Source organism: Vitis vinifera, chromosome 5, assembly GCF_030704535.1.
Source record: "Vitis vinifera cultivar Pinot Noir 40024 chromosome 5, ASM3070453v1".
In the NCBI taxonomy this organism is placed as follows: Eukaryota; Viridiplantae; Streptophyta; class Magnoliopsida; order Vitales; family Vitaceae; genus Vitis; species Vitis vinifera.
Window position 1 is genome coordinate 5,033,222 of NC_081809.1, and position 19,074 is coordinate 5,052,295.

At 34.9% G+C, this 19,074-nt stretch overlaps 1 protein-coding gene across 5 annotated transcripts; it reads left to right on the top strand.

Annotated features, from left to right (window-relative positions):
• The first annotated feature begins 2,359 nt into the window (after nt 1–2,359).
• Nucleotides 2,360–18,568, top strand: LOC100261408 (chloride channel ClC6). Of its 5 annotated transcripts, none has more exons than XM_059736619.1 (23): nt 2,360–3,412; nt 3,519–3,591; nt 4,999–5,220; nt 5,318–5,364; nt 5,462–5,560; nt 7,301–7,375; nt 8,230–8,318; nt 8,588–8,728; nt 8,827–8,897; nt 9,004–9,083; nt 9,199–9,348; nt 10,468–10,527; nt 10,634–10,708; nt 13,658–13,809; nt 14,786–14,921; nt 14,994–15,125; nt 15,898–15,975; nt 16,086–16,141; nt 16,246–16,344; nt 16,445–16,565; nt 16,664–16,765; nt 16,847–16,888; nt 17,987–18,568. In XM_059736619.1, exons 1-23 carry the CDS (start codon nt 3,236–3,238, stop codon nt 18,002–18,004), a joined length of 2,295 nt encoding a protein of 764 aa, XP_059592602.1. In that variant the 5' UTR covers nt 2,360–3,235; the 3' UTR covers nt 18,005–18,568. The 5 variants fall into 5 exon arrangements, with proteins under 5 accessions (XP_059592602.1, XP_010649611.1, XP_059592601.1 ...); XM_010651309.3 differs by having other exon boundaries at nt 16,246–16,332; nt 16,409–16,565; nt 16,847–16,893; XM_059736618.1 differs by having other exon boundaries at nt 16,246–16,332; nt 16,409–16,565.
• The last annotated feature ends 506 nt before the right edge of the window (nt 18,569–19,074 follow it).

Below are 19,074 nucleotides of genomic sequence, written 5' to 3' on the forward strand. Positions count from 1 at the left end.
AAGATTTCCAGATTCTCAAAGATTCTATAAGCAAGCAACATCACCTGTTAATTTAGAACTCAAAAGTATAATCTCCTTTTCATTTCTTCATAAGGAATACCTGAAGCCATAAAAAATTTAATGAAGCCATTATATTTAGTAAAAATACTATTTCACTTTTGTTTTTCCGAAAAAGTACATCTTGAATGCATCAATCATCACTTTTGGGTTAAATTCGTATCGATGTACATAATTCATTTAATAAATAAGATGTTCTTGAATTGATTTGACAGGAACTGCTCTAGACTCCATTTTCACCTAATAATAAAAATGCTTCTTGCTGCAAAGAATTCAACCATGTATTAACGGCGGAGAAGTACACAACAATGTATATACCGTATACGTCTAAAATCGGATGGCCCCCAGTCAAAGAGTCTTACCCAAGTTTCTTCAACATTTTTTAAAATTTGGTATCCACATGAGCATTGTAGGAGACGATCATCCTAAAGAATCCAATGAAGAAAAAGTGTGTAGCCAACTGCAGCAGCTTCCTTTATTAGCTTCAACATGACAAAAACCGGTGGGGTCTGTCTCTGTCTCTCAACGCAAGTCAACATACGAATCAATTGGATTATACTAGCATATACTAGCAAATTAATGGCTCTAGCTTGCCTTCCTGGATGGCTACGATCATTGATTGCAGCAAGCTAAGGGCTAATCTTGTCGTACCTAGTGTCATTACAGTTGGGCAACTTTTGATATTGCATTGGAAGTGACGTTTAATTATCGGAGTTTCAACTTCATTAATGATTTTAAAATAAGGGCAGTTCAAATCAATGGACTTCAATTATTATCGATTGGAACATTCTCTCGAGGAATAATCAATGGCATTAGAATTGAAGTCCAAGGCCACGAGCCACCTCCAACCCTTTTGGAAGTATCTTCGTATACTAAAGAAGAGGAATGATTTTGGAGAAGTAAGAGAACAAAATGTCTGATGCACCTAACTTCTGTGCACAAAGAGAAAAGTGGATCGAGTGAAATCTAATATGGAAAATTTCATGATATGGTCATGGGACACTTTAAGATGCTGTGTTCTGACTGTGATTGAGAAAAGAAAGCAATTTGGGAATTCCATGTTTTCTTGTACCCTGTTTGTCACATCATCAGCTCCTTTTCAGGTGATTGAGTAGAAAATCAAGAGTATGATTCAGAGGTTGTTTGTGATTTTGGAAACAATAAATGACGTCACAGCTAATAAAAAATGGAGGTTGTCCTTCATGTTTCGAATGGGATGCCTCTCCCTTTCCAGATGGCAAGGCTCGTGAGAAACGAACGGCGCAGAGGTGCCAAGATCGTAGCACGGAACAAGGAGAGGCCTACACGTGACCTTCGCCCTCCTCTCTCCTTGAGGAGAATGTTTTATTGCATTGGCAAAGAGAGACATTCAGGCTCTAGCTTAGAGATTCCAACCACAGGGGAAAGTGTGTTTCTACACTCATCTAAAAAATATCATAAAACAACAAGTGTTAAAAATATAATTAAAATTCGATAAAAAAATATTACATTTAATCATTCATGCACTATATTTTAATAATATATGTGTTACTTATTATTATTATTATTATTATATATACTGACTTTGACCTATTAATATATTAAATTTAATTATATTTAAAAGGTTTTTATTTTGTGGTACCAAAGAAATTGTTCATTGTGATTTTAGTGTCATGACTTTTTTTGTTGTTTGAGACGCTATTAAAAAACTACCACTCGTTATAAAAGTTGATGAGTTTGATTATATTATTAAAATGTATTTTTGTGACAACTATGGAAAATGAATTACTGATTAGGTTGTATGAGGAGTGTCACGTTGTCGTAAGAGTGAATGAGTTTAGCTATATTATTAAAATTATATTTTTTGGTAATTATAAAAAAAAACATCATTAATTAGGTAGTATCATATATTTATGTTTTACTTTTGTACCATAATCTCATTTATTTCTTCCTTTATATATTGATTGCATATTTGTATATTTATTTAAAAATTAAAATTTTATTATATATATTGAACAGTCTAAATCTTTTGTTCAATAGGTACCAATACGGCACCCTGGACATTTTCCAAACTAGAAATGTTATTTAATGAACCGAATTTTTTGTATGATAGATATCACAATCGGTATCTAACATGATTTTTTGTTTGATATGTATCATTATCGGTATCCAACATTTTCCTAAATGGAGATGTGTTCCAAAATGGATGAAAGAGTGATAGTGAGTCTTAAGCCTAAAGTAGGTGATGAGTCTCAAGTTTCCCCAAGTAAAGGCTTGTTTAGAAGCTTTTCAAAATATATATTTTTTTAAAAACTAATTTTTGAAAATAAGTTTGAAAAATAATAATATTAATGTTTATAACAGAAGTGCGTTACATTGTAGATGCTTATGCATGTCCAGTCCTCCATTAAGGTAGTGGAGCTTGATGCACCAGCTCCTCTAAATACGCACGTGCTCAGAAGTCTCAGCCCACCAACAAGACCGAGTATTGGTGGTTCGTGGAATCGTCGGTAGCCGTAGGTCAGCGGTGCACCACATTCCCACTCACAGGACGCTAATCCCATGCACCAACCTTCAGCGAATCTCCGGACATCCCTGGCCCACATCTCCACAGCCGTCATACCACTCCCATCCGACGCTCCAACGTCACGCAAAATCTACGGAAATTTACTCTCTTTTCAATGACCAAGGGTTACAGCGTTCTGAACTGATTTGTTTGCTTAGTTATTTATTTGGGCGCACTAAATGGTACTAAATTTGTGCGGCGTTTGATTAGGTCCACAAATCTAACCGTCATAACGAGGAACCCCATAGAGCTCACATACACCTAGCAGTAGAGGATAAATACCCACCAACACCGTCTCTTCTTCGCTCCAAAGCGAACGGGAATCAGAGTCAATACCAACCTACGAGAGGAGAAGTAATATAACGACAACCTTAGGGTAGTCGCACACGACTATACCCCAGGGGCCAGTTCCACCGAGACGGAACCACTTTAATTCTCATCATATTTTCTCTATTCTTTTTCTCGAAGCAATCATCTTGGAGAATTTAATTAAAATTTATGATGATCTGCACTCGTACGAGACACAGAAGGTGAATCTTCAATGCTGTACGGCCTCGAATCGAGCAAAGCAAGAGACGAGACTTGGGGACCTAGAGTTTCTTCGCAGTTAGGGTTTTGGATTTGACTCGAATCATGCTGTCGAATCACTTACAGAACGGAATCGAGACTGCGAGGTTAGTGTGGTCTCGGTTGCCCAACTCCGATGATGAGGCGCTGGACGAGGTAGGTCTCTCCAAGAAGAGTGATGGAAGCCGTTCTGAGAGCCTTGATTATGAAGTCATCGAGAATAATGCTTATCGGGAAGAGCAGGTTCGATTTTCGTGGTTTCTGAGCTCAATTCGTGGTGATTTTGATTCTACCATTTTTTTTCTTTGGTTGTGGTTCTTATTTGTGATTTGTTATTTGAGATCTGTAGGCGCAGAGAAGAAAGTTGATGGTTGGATATTATGTGGGCGTGAAGTGGTTCTTTGCCCTCCTTATTGGTATCGGTAAGGAGTTGTGCTGCCTGTGCATCTATTTTTCTTTTAGAATAACCTTTTTGCTTCTCATGTATGGCTGGAATTGACTATTTTGATATACAATTAATTGATTATAGCAATCTTCCGTTTGGGTGCTGAATCGATGGAAAAAAAAAAAGAAGAAAAAAAGAAAAGAGTATTTTGATTACTGCCTCTTTTGCTGCTCTGTTCTGCACAATAATTCAAAGCAAGGTCAACTAAGCGAGATAATATTACAAGGCTCAATTGGGTGGAGATTTTTATTTTATATTTTGGAAAATAAAAAAGGGTGAAGAATTTAAGATTCAATTTAGTAGATTTTTTTGTCTCCAAGTTTTCTTAGCAACTAAACAGAGAATCATTCAATGTTGTGAGGATAATTAACTGTAAGGATGATGAACTATTGGATAATGTAGTGAGTTAGGAGTGGTGAACTGACTGAAAATATGTATGACCTGCATTTTCAAGTCAGAAGGTAGTTAAATGCATGAATATTGACTACGTGACTACTGGACAGCAGAAAGTAGATTGAGAAGTAGCCAACTGTCATTTGGATGAAATTTTAGCTGAAGTCTGATGTGAATGAGGGAATAAAATATTTGTTTTAACTAGCATGGCCACAAAGTTACTTTTATTGAGAATGCTATGGTCTGAGGATTTTAGGCAACCTTGAGGGGCAGGAAATACTAAAGTGAGTCGATATATCTAGCAGTCATTCTCCTATATAATCCTTGACAGATTGAACAGTAGACAAAACATACCATTTCAATCATGTTGATTATGGGGGAGAGGTCTTGTATACTCCCGGTATGCTTTGGGCTGTCCCTTGGGTGCCTTTTTCTCTTGATATATATTACTTTTGTCTTTTACTTATCAAAAAAAAAAAATTATATGGGAGAGGTGGAACTCTTCAACCTACTTCAACCAAGGAGAGATTAAGCATGGTCTTAAAGGAGAGATCAACTTCTAAAATTCTATGGACACCCCTTGATTTGTAATAATAAGTGAGATCTTCTTCCCTGGTGAAAAGTAAGAAGTCGTCCTCTGTAATTCCCTTCTGCTTCTAGTGTGGGGAGTTACTGTAGTATTTTTCAGAGGATAGTTAGGATATGTTGTCTGATAATGGGTTTTCTGTTCTAGAGTTTAATCATTCCTTCTATAAACTTTTTTCATTCCTTCATGGCATTTTGCATTAATATAATTTTTTTTGGAAAATAACTATTATTTCCTAAAATAGAACCTTGAATTCGTATTCATTTTCTTAGTAGTATGGATGGAGGTGTTAAATTCTTGTGTTTTTACTTGATTTTCTTTGCTCAGTTGTTCAATGTTTCTTAGAATTTTAGATTTTAGATAGTTGTTTTCACATATTTATGACTTTCATTTAATTGCTTCCAGGTACTGGATTAGCTGCTGTTTTCATCAATATTTCGGTCGAGAACTTTGCTGGGTGGAAGTTTCAATTAACTTTTTCCATAATACAAAAATCATATGTGGCTGGATTCTTAGTATACATATTATTCAACTTGCTCTTGGTCTTTTCCTCTGTGTATATTGTCACGCAATTCGCACCAGCAGCAGCAGGATCTGGTATTCCTGAAATTAAGGGTTATTTGAATGGTAAGTCATAGTTCTATCATCCTTTTCCAGTATCTCTTGCTAATGAACCCATTTCTGATGTGGGTGAGAGACTGCTGATGGTAATTTAAATGTGCAGGAGTTGATACTCATGGTATCCTTCTTTTCAGAACCTTGATTGGAAAGGTCTGGTGGGATTTTTTTCATCTTGTTGCCCTTGTTCAGGACCACTCTATATTTTCATTTATTTGTTTCAATATATAATTCTCTCTGTGACATACAGATATTCGGAAGCATTGGTTCTGTGGGAGGTGGTCTAGCCTTGGGAAAAGAAGGTCCTCTTGTTCATACTGGTGCCTGTATTGCTTCTCTGTTTGGTCAAGTGAGTAAACAACAATTGTCGTAGAACTTTGTGTTGGAGCTTATAGAATTAGATGTTGGGGTGCAATAATGCCACTCGTAAGCCTGGGATGAGTCACCCAAATAATGGTGTTTGAATGCCATAAAAGGCTTAGTCTACCCTCGCTGGATACTAATTAGTTTTCAGATGAGATAGTCAAAGCCTAACCTAAGATTAGATGGAGTATTTTTATCTAACATTTGTATTAGAATTGCATTGTTTTATAAAGCATAAATTATGGCTATTGATTTTCTGGAATGATGGAAACTTTGTGGTGCCAACCTTAGATGCTTGAATGTTGCTTAGATATGTTGCTGTACAATTAGATATCCTCCTTATTTATTTACCTATCAAAAATAAAAAATAGGAAGCTGTTTTTCTTTAAATTCCATGTCATACTATTTTCTTGACTGTCTAATATGAGAGGAAAAGCTACTTGCAAACTTCCGTATTAAGAAGCAAAGTGTTTCTATAAGCTATTTGGTATGCTTGTATGGATTCTAGTGGAATCTCTCTCTCTCTCTCTCTCTCTCTCTCTCTCCATAAGCATTCTAGTGGAATATCTTAATAGGATATTGATGTAGGACAACCTAGGATGGCTTTCTACATTTAAATTAGATGGGCTAAGGCTTCAAGCTTTTAGGATTTATGAAGCAGAACAAGAAATAAAATTATGGCAGTGGGAAAATAAATAAAATAAAAGATAAGAAAAATAAAGAAGAAAGATAGGAAACCTTTGAGTTCCACTACTAAGGCCTTCCAGGAATCTTACCAAAAAAACAAAAGTTCTAAAGTCTCATCATTGAAAATTGCAAGACATGCCCAAAAAAAAAAAAAAAATGGAAAAAACTTTTTATCAATCATTAATGGCGTTTTAGGTCAATTAGCCTTATTTATAAGCTTTAAATCTTTTTAAAGAAACCTAGCCTACATAGTAGCTTATTTGGACTCTTATTTCTTTCCTAAAATTCCTAAATCATCTAAATGAAATAGTTAAAAAATATATAAACTTTTTTTTTTTAGAATTAGAAAGTTAAAACTTTATAAGAATTTCTAATATAAAAGATTTTTTGGATTCTAAAAAGGACACAAACAGAAATGGGGAAAAAAAAAGGAATTTTAGATTAGAAAAATAAAAATTTCTTTTAAGAAGAAATTTTCAGTATAAAACTTTCCAAATTTTAAATGAAATTCAAATACCAACAATTGACTAATTATGACTCTAGAGAATCTAAAAAACTCAAAATTAGCTAAATATCCTTGATATGGTAGGTTTTTTTTTTTTTAATTTTTAATTTTTAATTTTATTCCTTTCCGGAGATTCATTTCTATCTGACATGATGCACATTATATATCTATCTTTTTTTTTTTTTCCTGTATGATGTATAAGATGTGACTCTTGATATAATAGAATTGTGGGAGTTCTGCTTTGCTCTTGCTGACCTTAAATTGTTAGGCTGAGAATCAATAAACGAGTGTTTAAAATTGTCACAAGAAGCCACATAGTTTTCCTCTCAAAAATGTTTTTTATTTTTTTATTTTTTATATTAAAAGTCCTGCTGCATATCTACTATATTTTTTGCACATTCTTGGTCTTCACTCATATTCAACTTCCAAAGTACAAGTCAAAACTTATTGTCAAGAAAATTATTTGTTTCTGATCTGGTTTCTAGTGTTTACACTATAAACTCAATTTTAATGTCACATTATGTGTAAACTCAGGGTGGATCCACAAAATATCATCTTAGTTCAAGGTGGCTACAAGTTTTTAAGAGTGATCGGGATCGACGCGATCTTGTGAGTGACTTATGCTTTTTAAGTTCTGTTAATACTCTGAAGCTTCTCTATTTGTGTATAATATCAGGATAAAGTATGTTTTGGATTTGTTTTCTTGTTTTTGCTCTCTTTAGGTGAACCCCTTTTTACTGCTTAGTGTCATGGTATCATAAGGTGCTTGCTTACCCTGTCTCTTGACACAAGGCGAAATGAATATTCTTGATCATTTCTATAGGTTTTTTGTCTTTTACTATGCTTTTGCATTTATTTTTGGTTTTATTAGAAGAAAGTGTGCTTTGTAACATAGTAGACCTGGATTCCTTTCCCAGTGTGATGTTCTAATATTGTAATACCTTTTGGTTTTATTGATGTGGTATTCTTTAGTTATAATGATGTTGTAATGCAAGAGCATCATATCTAACTTTTGTAAGTAGGGGGAAAAAAGGAGGGACAAGGCTTTGGCCATTTCTTTAAATTTTCTCAGCTTCACAAAATTTGAGCCTTATTTGAATGCATGCACAAACATTTATCCATGCATAGAAATCTATCAGCTATTGAGTTGGCTATATTGTACAGTACATTTTGATTTGTATCAAGTGAGTTCCAGCTTTTCAGTATCATCTTTATGTAAAATGTTTTTCTACCATTTATAAACTTGCTTATGATTTAAAATGCAATCACCAAACAGGTAAACAAGTATTGTAGACTTCATGCAATTGCATGTGTATCCTTGATTAGCAATTTTCTTATTTTTCTGGTATCATTTTGTAATTTCCAACATTGTCCTTGCATTTTTCTAATAATGAGGTAACTTACCTCTAAAGTGTGGACCTCTAAATTGTGCTGATTTTCTATTTATGTAATGTTTTGGAAAGGTAACATGTGGGTGTGCAGCTGGAGTGGCTGCTGCTTTCAGAGCTCCAGTTGGAGGTGTATTGTTTGCATTGGAAGAGGTGACATCATGGTAAGAAAAAAAATATTTCCTTTGTTTATGATTATATAATATATATATATATCCAGTTTTGCTTATTTTGTGAGGATGTTCAGAAGGTGTTTGTTTGTGCATGTGCACATGCATTTGCATGGCATATATGGAAGCAAGCATATGTCTATGTTTGTGTGTATATGTTGCCAGTTATTCAATTTTCATGATTTGACATGTCTATACATCTCAATAATGGAAGAACTTGAATGTTATTTTACCTTATATTTATTCATGCGGTGCTTTTGAAGGTGGAGGAGTCAACTCATGTGGCGTGTCTTTTTTACTTCTGCTGTTGTGGCTGTTGTGGTGCGAACTGCAATGGGATGGTGTAAGAGTGGAAAGTGTGGACATTTTGGCTCAGGTGGCTTCATAATATGGGACATATCAGAGTTAGAGTCCATAACCTTCTTCTGCTCTTCTATACTTTTCTACTGTCTCCTGCCTCCATTTTTGCCTTTACTTCTTTCCTGACCAGTTTCATTTTCAGTGGTCAAGAGGACTACTCGTTTGAGGAATTATTGCCAATGGCAATTATTGGTGTTATTGGAGGTCTTCTTGGTGGGTTTCTTTTTTTTTTTGGGTTGAAGTCATCCTAATTCTATTCATAGGATTTATATTAATTGTTACTAAATTAATTTAAGCTTTTTTTCCCCTTTTTTTCCAGGAGCCTTGTTCAACCAGCTTACTATTTATATTACTTACTGGCGCCGAAATTATTTGCACAAGAAAGGGAGCCGAGTGAAGGTCAGTTAATGAGGATTGTCTAGGAAACTGGATTTGGCTTATTGCTTTATGCTTGTTTTTATTAATGATGTGTTGTTACCTCATGTTTCTGATCTTTTGTACTTTATCATGACAGATGATTGAAGTCTGCCTTGTGTCCCTGATAACTTCAGTTATTTCCTTTGGATTGCCACTTCTAAGAAAATGCAGTCCATGCCCTGAAGTAGAACTTAATTCTGGCATTGAATGCCCCCGTCCTCCAGGGATGTATGGGAATTATGTAAATGTATGGTTCCCAATCTTTACTGCCCTTTTGGATTATCTTGAGCTTTATGTTGATTTTAGTTTGTACTTTTTGTATATTTGCGTGTATCAGATAGCATGCAATTTTCATATATGCAAATTCTATTTTTTATATAGAGAAGCTTGTGCTCTACTTAATTCGTTTTGTTGATTGGTAGAGAATGCTAAATAATAGTTCCCTATGGGCTTTATGTATGTTTACCATTTATATTTTTTAGGGGATTTTAGGTGTAGAACTGTCAATATCTTTCAATCATGCCTTCATGTGAGTCTAGAGTGATTATCTTGATTAATAGAATTACAAGAGCAGAAATCAACCATTCAAACTACTTTCAAAACCAGTGTTGTATAAAGCCCTGTTGACTTCAAAGGTGGGGGTTAAGCTCATCTTATTTGATGTGATTTTTTCTTATTCTATTGGCCCTGAGAAAAGAGTGGGCTTTTGTTTTTTCTTTGCCATTTAAGGCATAGAAATTTCTAAGAACCAACTTAATACTGAGGTTGCTTGTGTTGGATCTGAAGGGCGGAACTTAATTTTAACTTCTTCTAAATATTAACTCAGAAACAATTTCTAGTTTGGATCTGAATTTAAGGGTAGTTATTTGGTGGAAAAGTGCAAACTCTCTACATTTGGGGGCATCTTCACTTTCCTATTTGGTGGTAACTGAGGTGACTCTGTGCGTTGTTAGCACACAACTGCAACTATTACTCTTTATTTTATGATCATATGATCTGTTATATAGATTGAAAATGATCAAGAAAACATTCTTTTCCTTGGAAGGACGAAAGAGCTGAATGTAGTGGAGAAATCTACTTATGGATTTGATCATTTATAATAAATTCTTTTTGATAGGCTGTTCATTCATAATGGAAATTATTGATTTGATTCCTTCATGGTGTAATTTTTATGGGCTCTTGTTGAATGTTCTCTGCACTTTATACTCATGCATCATTTATACCTTTGATATCTCCCTCTTAAATGATAAGAAAACCCCACCTTTTATCAAAGCCCCTCCTCCCAACCCCCACCCCTCCAATATTTTCAACTTTTCTATGTTCTTCTAGCTTTATGATAATCTTACCTACTCCATTCTATCTGCAGTTCTATTGTGATAAGGACAACGAGTACAATGATCTTGCAACAATTTTCTTCAATACTCAGGTTTTTGTGAATTCCTACAAATCTTTATCTCATTCCCTCTAGCATTTCTTCTAATGTCTCCTTTATTTTTCTATTCTTCTAATGAGTTTAGTGTTTGTGGTTATAGGATGATGCCATACGGAATTTATTTAGTGCAAAAACAATTCATGAGTACAGTGCACAAAGCCTATTGACCTTTTTGGTACTGTATTTCTTTACTTGCTTAATGAACTATTTATTTGTAAGTTTCCAGTTTTTATGCATATTTTGATGGATTTCTTTGTGTTTGAGAAAGAGTCCTGACTATGAAAATGGAACCATGAGTTGAGTGACTATGGAGCGGGCTAACTATTTATATGAAAGAACCTGTCCATTTTCTGCGCAACTCTTTCTCAATTATTTCCTTTGCATTTTCTCCTCTTTATATATGCCATTGGTGATGCTTGTGCAAAAGGGATGACAGAACGACAGATGACTTGCCCCAGTTAGGATGGTCTGACCTGTTGTAGATGTTGTTTTCCTCATTTGGCTTTTCTCAGGTGTTGCCTAAATCAGTTAAGGATACCTAGGATGGTTGGCAAGGATGGTTTACAAGTATGTGAAAGAGGAATGTATTTATAGAAGGAATGAATCTGAAAAGTTGATAGTATGAAGGAGACGAAGTTGCATTTGTTAGTATATTTTTATTTTTCTATTAAAAACCAAAAAACAGGAAATTTATCTCTGGGTTCTAGAAACAAGTAGTAAAAGAGAGAGGAAGGGGTTGTGTGTTTATTTGTGTTGAAGTGCTTATCCTTGGAGAATATAAGACAGTCTGGAGGAAATTTGGGTTAAGCCGAAGGTAGTATCATGATGAAAGGAAGGCCAAATGTTGAGCTTTTGGATTAAAAAAACATGATGAATTTTCATGTCTCTAAATATATAGTAGATGACAAGAAAGTATTCATATAGCCTACCTTCGTAGTTGGTATAAGGCAATGGTTACTTGGGTTGGATTGAGTAGATTAGACATTTGATGAAAGCCATGAAACTATTGTGAGAGACACATCTAGTCTCTAAAACTATAGATGGAGAGGAATTAGAAAATTTTGGTGTGAAAAATCATTAGATAATAGCTATACTATGGATCTGAGAAGTCCTGCAGTGAATTAGTTATAATTTTATTTCTCCAATTTTGATATGGTAGGTTTCAGAATTAGAATCATTTTATTTATTTTTTGTAAATTATAATGCCAATCTTGATGTTTTTTTTTCCCCTTAGAACTTGAACATGTGCCAAGCTAGTTTTAGTTTCTGGCACATTATGATCATGGTTTTGTTACAAGAGAGCTGGAAGTCTTGCAAGAGGCCAAGTAGGAAGCATGGCACCCTTCTCTTCTGGCAATAATTTGTATGAACTGGGGACTCACTCAAATTTCCAGAAAACAGCCCCCTTCCTGGAGTTATCCACTATATGGGAATATGGAATCGATTACTTAGATTGGATCGAGTACATTAGATCATTGAAGAAACTTTTGTGAGAAGTTCATCTAGCCTCTAAAATTAAATTATAAAATTTTGGTTTGAAGAATTATTAGATAATAGCTATATTATGTATAGCCATACAATGAACTAGTTATTTATTTCTCCAATTTTGATATAGTAAGTTTTAGAATTCCAATCCTTTTGTTTCTTTTTGTTGGAATCCGTGCAACGATTTATGGTGAAAAAAAAAAATTAGGGAAAACGAGAAAGAAAGAACACGCAGATTTAACATGGTTTGACAAATTGTCTACGTCCACGGGAATAGGGAAGAGGACTTTCACTATGTATGAAATTAGGGTGACATAAAAGGGCATTTATACTAACCCTTAGGAATGAAATTCCAAAAATACCCTTGAACCGTCCTATCGTTCGCCCACAACAATAGAAATACAAACCTAAATGGCAAATGCCGTCACTCCAACATTTGCCCCTTTTTCTCCATATGTCTTTTGCTCAAATATGAGCCACATACTACAACACTTTTTCCTAAATCATAAGGCCACTTTATGGATGAAAGGTTTTTTCCTTAGAATTAAAATATGTCCTTAGCTAGTTTTAGTTTCTAGCACATTATGATTGTACTTTTGTTACAAATGATCTGGAAGTCTTGCAAGATGCCAAGTAGGAAACATAGTACTCTCCCCTTCTGGCATTAGTTTCCATCCTGGTAGGGAGTGTGAATCCTGGAATGACTCAAATTTCCAGCAAACTGCCCCCTTTCCTGGAGGCACCTACTAAATGGGAATATGGAGTAGATTGCTAAATTTCAGTTGCTATGATCTGTTTAATTTTGGGTGTAATAGTTTTTTTAGTCACAATGAGTTTTTGCTGTATATGTTGGCTATTCACTTTTTTTTTTTTTTCTCCAAATTGTTTCTAAATTTTGCTTTTGCTTTTGTTTTTTATAAACTAAAGTTTTATTGAATGAAGAAAGGGGCAAAAGAAAACCACAAAATTTCCCAAGTTGATCTTGTGAATGTTAAACAACTATCCAAAAAGTGAAGGGATGAGTGGGTCTCCCAATCAAGAAGACAAGGTCCAAAAAGAAGTTCCAAGGAAAATGTTTTTTCACTATTCCCCCCAAAAAATGCAAAAGGTGTGGCACATGACTGGTGCTCTCTTTTATAGAAACTAGGAAAACTGATGAGACTCCAACTAACAAAAGAGAAAGCCTTAAGCTCTTTCACCACCTGAAATGGATCCAAAGATGGTCCTGCACTTCTTGTTCATTTCACACTTGCAACATCTATTTGGGATGAGAGCATACCTAATTATCAAGTGGTTCACTGTTAAGTGCTTTTCACTTGTCACCTTCCAAACTTGTCTAACTGAGATCAGGAGTCTTAACATTCTGAGGGAGTGCCATGGGAATCTATTGTTTATTCTTTTATTACTTGGCTAGTTATAATGCAGCTTGCAGCCATGGCCTTTTCATTTTAAATAAGGTTTTTCACCTTTTGTTTAGGGGACTTCATTACTAGTGAAACCCAATCAAGGAGACATTTTACCATCGTGTTTTCATATCTTTTGTTAACTTTTAACCTGGAATTACAACTTTTATCACTTTCTCCGCACATGAATTATTTTATTTTTATTTTTATTTTTATTTTTATTTTTTGTTTTTCAGGTTATGTTTTATTCCTTAGCAGTGCTGACGTTTGGTACTGCTGTTCCAGCTGGTCAATTTGTTCCTGGAATAATGATAGGATCAACCTATGGGCGTCTTGTTGGCATGTTTGTTGTTAACTTCTACAAGAAGCTTAACATTGAAGAGGGAACGTGAGTCTTTTGTTTATTTTTACCTTCTGTATTGTTGTTTGTGTCATTGATAATGGATCTTTCAAACTTGTCTTTTATGGCTTGTCCAAATAAAGTTTTACCTTCTGCCATTTTGCTAGTAACGGAACCATTAGAATAGATCTACATGAATGAAATGATTTCTTAAACATCCAAAAAGTTGTTAATGAGGAGAATCTGGGTAAATATAAAATAAAGTTTAAAGGAAAAGCATATTTTAAAATTATTCAGCACTACCAAATTTTAAGGTAAGATGCTTGGTTACTCTAGCATTTGAAAAAAAGAATAAAAAAAAGTCTCATGAACATCTTATATGAGATGATTTCCTAAGTAGGTGCATTGACCATTTCTTTTGTGACATAGACCCATGCCTAGTTTCATAGCTTTTAAGAAATGTTAGAAATGCCTCATATTGGAGCAAAGCCTAAAGCAGCCTTCCGAAATACTGTTATATTCTTTCTCTGCATTTCCAAATTTTTTAGTTTGCTCATTCTGATTCTCTTTCCCATATGTTGCTCTGTTTTCACTTTTCATTCTTTTGATCATTCTCTGTGCATTCAATTTAGCAACTCATAGAAGTTAAAGCTATTCAAAAGAAAGGTGAGGATTTTGGCAAGATACTCTTTAGTAGCTGGAGCAGCTGCAGCTAATAGTGTCAGCTCCCCCTACCTATTACTACTAAAACTACTACAAAAGTTTTTTGGGACATGCTTGCTCATAGTCTTGGTTATGAATACTTTCATTGATAACTCTGTCTTGGACTAGTGCTTCTCCCAGTGGCTACCGCATGCCACCCACCGTTTTTTTTTGTTTTATTTTGTCTTTATTTTTTTTTTTGTGCAATGTACAAATTTTCATACTCCTGATACGAAGAATTTCGATTGTAAATTGCCATTTAGAAATCTCTATTCATATCCTGTTTCTGAAGTGCTTCCTGTTGATCTTGTTGGCTTCCCAGATATGCTCTACTTGGAGCTGCTTCTTTTCTTGGAGGCTCAATGCGAATGACAGTGTCACTTTGTGTCATTATGGTTGAAATCACAAATAATCTGAAACTTTTACCTCTTATCATGCTTGTTCTTCTTATATCAAAGGTATGCTTTAAAGAACCTTGCATGCTAGTAGTAGATTTTCCATGAACGATCCTAAGTGTTTACCAACTGCAGGCTGTTGGTGATGCCTTTAATGAAGGTTTGTATGAAGAACAGGCACGGTTGAGGGGCATTCCTTTACTCGAATCAAGACCTAAGTACCAAATGAGGAAAATGACTGCAAAAGAGGCCTGTGGCAATAAAAAGGTCTTATGTCATTTGAATGCTTTCATGTGATCTTTTTATGCATGATTTTGACAGATAGGAACTGATATGGGTGCAAATATAATATATCTGACAAGAATACTTATCAAAAAACATATATATATCTGACAAGAATGTAGACACAAGGGCAATACCATTTCTAATGTGTGCATGCTTGTGTCAACAACTACCATTTGATGTAGAAATAAAATAATGTTGTCTGGTGCACTTGGAGTATAGTGTACATCTAAGCCAATCAGAATTGATAGACAGCCCTAATTATTATGGTCCTTTTCTCATGGGAGAATTTCAGATAAAAAGGATTGTAATGTGTTACAAAAAGGGACAGTAAAATGAAATCAAATGGTACCACTCGGGTCAAACTTGGGCATTGGTGGTGATGCTTCTATACCACTGTTTCTATATAAGAATGGGGAAAACAGAGAATTTAATGAGAAAGGGAAAAAGACAAGCATAGGGAAAGGGTGCAGGGTGGAAAGGGGTTTTTTTGGTCCTTTTATAGAATGACATCATTTTTGTTTTAGAAGAATAGTTGAATGGGAGAGATAGTGACTAATGAGTAATATAGTCCTTGTGAGAATTATAAAATGAGCATGAGAAGACCTATGATGTATAGGTGTATAGGCTCTGTTTGACTGTGGGCAGGGCCTGTTATTGCCAAAAACTTATTCTCTGCATTGTAGGCATCTATGCTACTCCTTCTACCAGTATGCTAGTCTTGAACTTACAGTTATCTTCATTTTCTGCCTTGAAGGTTGTATATTTCCCTCGTGTTGTTAAGGTTGCGGATGTAGTTTCTATTTTGCGAAGCAACGAGCATAATGGTTTCCCTGTAAGTTTAGCTTCAAGCCTTTTCTGTGTGTGTGTGTGTGATTGTAATTTTTTTTTTTTTAATGTTTAGTTGATTTCTGAGTCAATTTTCATGTTTCTTTCCTCTACCAGGTAATAGATCACACAAGAAATGGGGAAAGCCTTGTAATAGGACTCATGCTTCGAAGGTGGAACTTTTTGAACAATTTACCTTTTGTAATTCTATGGCACTTGTAAGATGCCGAGACATGCATTGATTGAAAGTGACATGAGTATTTGGTTCATTATGCAGTCACTTATTGGTGCTTCTGCAGTCCAAGGTAGATTTTCAGCATAGCCCTTTGCCCTCTGATCCAAGAGGTGGAGGCAAGCCAATCAGGCAAGTGGAAATGTAATAGTAGTTTCTTAATCTTTCCTTCTCTTTGCTAAAAATTTTAGTGTACTTGGAATTCCAGGCACAATTTCACTGAATTTGCAAAACCTGTTTCCAGTAAAGGAATCTCCATAGATGATATTCATCTAAGTTCAGATGACCTGGAAATGTATATAGATCTTGCTCCATTTTTGAACCCATCCCCTTACGTTGTCCCTGAAGATATGTCTTTGTCAAAGGTGATAATATAATTTCTGCCTTTATAAGCTTTTCTCATTTGTACATGCTTCATGTGTTCATGGAGTCTGATAATTGTTGCATGTTGATTATCTTACAGGTATACAATCTTTTCCGCCAACTAGGATTGAGGCATATACTTGTTGTCCCCCGTGCCTCTCGTGTTATTGGTTTGATTACCAGAAAGGATTTGTTAATTGAGGTATTTACATATTGCCCCTTCATTGTTTTCAAGTTCACTCAATTGCATGGTGATGATGCATTTTAATGATTTTTATTGCAGGATAATGAGAATTCAGAGACAGTGGAGCTTCAATCGACTAGTGTAAGGTCTCTATGATGCTCTATCCATGATATGCTTGTCCGCTCTAATATGGACTGCAGTGGATAAGTAATCTGAATTTGAGATATTGCAAGTGAATTATAGTTTAGTGTCTTTACATCTATTCCTTGAATAAATATTACATAACTGTAATTTTGTTTGAAAAATGAATGGATAAATAAACGGGATACATTATGGAAGCTGAGTTAACTTTGTGCTGCTGTTAAAATAATATGACTTAATCTCCAAGTTATTGGATGGGGTTGTATCTCTATAGAGAGTCCACCTACCAGAGGACTCAATAAGACTCCATACTTACATGTATGAAATAATAGTATTTTGTTCGTACTTCTTTAAGTAATTGCTCCTGCTAGTCCCTCCAGAAGTAGGGAAAACAAAGGTAAGATGGTTATTTCTGGAAAACAGTAGGTTGCATGGAGTGTGGACTTTGACAAGTGTCTGGTTAGGGGTTGAGGTTTTATATGCTTTTGAGTAATACAGTCAACCTAATGATTAATATATTCAGCCTATTGGTCATTCATCCTCTATTGATTGTAAACATGGACTGAATATGACTTAATAGCATACTTTTTGCTTTTGGGTAGTCTTTCTGAGCCCACTGTTTTTTACGATCTGAAAAAGGAGGCATGATTTGTTTCATCACTCATTGGAACTAGCTAGATTAATTAAGACATTTAGCATGTCTAATGAACTGGAAGAAAAGGAATTTTTAATTAATTTGTGTAATATTGTATTGGATGGCTGTGGGGCTGCAGGTTGCTCTAGTTTTGAATTTGTGGGAGGAGTTGGAATTTTTGCCTCTTAAACATATATTGGCAGTCCATGCAGTTGAAAATCTGATTACAAATATTTATAGTTACTCTTGTCTGTTTATGGAACTCCTCTTTGGCCTTGACACTAAGATTACAAGGTGGCTTAAAATGGGTAGCTCTGTGTCCTCCCCCAGAAATAACTCTTCTTCTGTTACTAGAGTATGTGCAAGTTTTCAGCCCGTGAAATAATGCTAATAATTAGTTATCTTTCATAACATTGTCTTGAGCGTCTATTTTCTGACCCTCACCACAATTTTTCTGCTGACAGAGCTCGACGGCAAGATAGGAAAGCATCTGTGAGGGAAGCAGATGCAGAACACCCACTTCTGAATGGTCTTCTGGTGAAAGGGTATTCATCAAGCTGATATTCATTGCTGTCCTATAGTGTTCTTGAAGACCAACTTATTCTTTACCCGGAATCTGTGGTTCCTCCATTTTGATTTAGGTGAAATCTGATTCTTTAGCCTGCTTTGCTCCATAGCTTCTCAGGTTCAGATTAGGTATTAGTCATTAGTTATCAACCCCGTTTGCATGCAGGGGTTCATGTACCACAGCCATCTACGTTCTTGTATCTCATCTCAAATCAATTATAAAAAAGGGAATAATAGCAATACCGTAGTGGATAGATAGGCCATAATACATACTTGGTTGTAGTGCATGAGAAAAATGGCGTAGCGATGAGGTTGCTGGTATCTTGAAATTTCAATGAACTGAGGTTTATAGGTAGAAGTAGAACGCATCTTGATTTTCAATGGGGGATGGGACTTGAGAATGTGTTGCTTGTAACATGATAAGTCCAATATTCTGATATTGAAATGTGCAGCAAAATGTTTAAGGTTTTGTTTGTTTCTTGGAAAGTTTGATAGGAAAAGTGAGGGAAAGAAAATGGAGAGGAATAGTAGAAAGAAAGAAAATATGAAAATAAAAATAAAAATTTGATTTACAGTTAATTAAAAATAATTTTTAATTTATTATATATTTATTATTAATTTATTAGAGTTTTTTTAGAGGGACCCTTTATAGGGTTTAAAGCGTTTTCTAATATTTAAAAATAATTTTCTTAATAAAAAATTTAAAATTGAAAAATTTTCAATTTTTTTTTTCATTCAACGCTGGTTGATTTTTGTAAGAGTAGTAGTGTTTATAATAGATATGGTATGAAGAGAAGCATTACAGGTTTACGCACCTTCATAAGCGACGAGGTTTTCTCGTCTAGTGTATCAATGTTGAAGAAAATTATTCCGCCATTTGGCAAGAACGTTAGACCATAAAGAAGCTATCATATCTCATTTAAGTTGGGCCAGCCTATTTTTGGGGTTCCATACCTGGGAACTTATGTTCATAATGATGTCATGC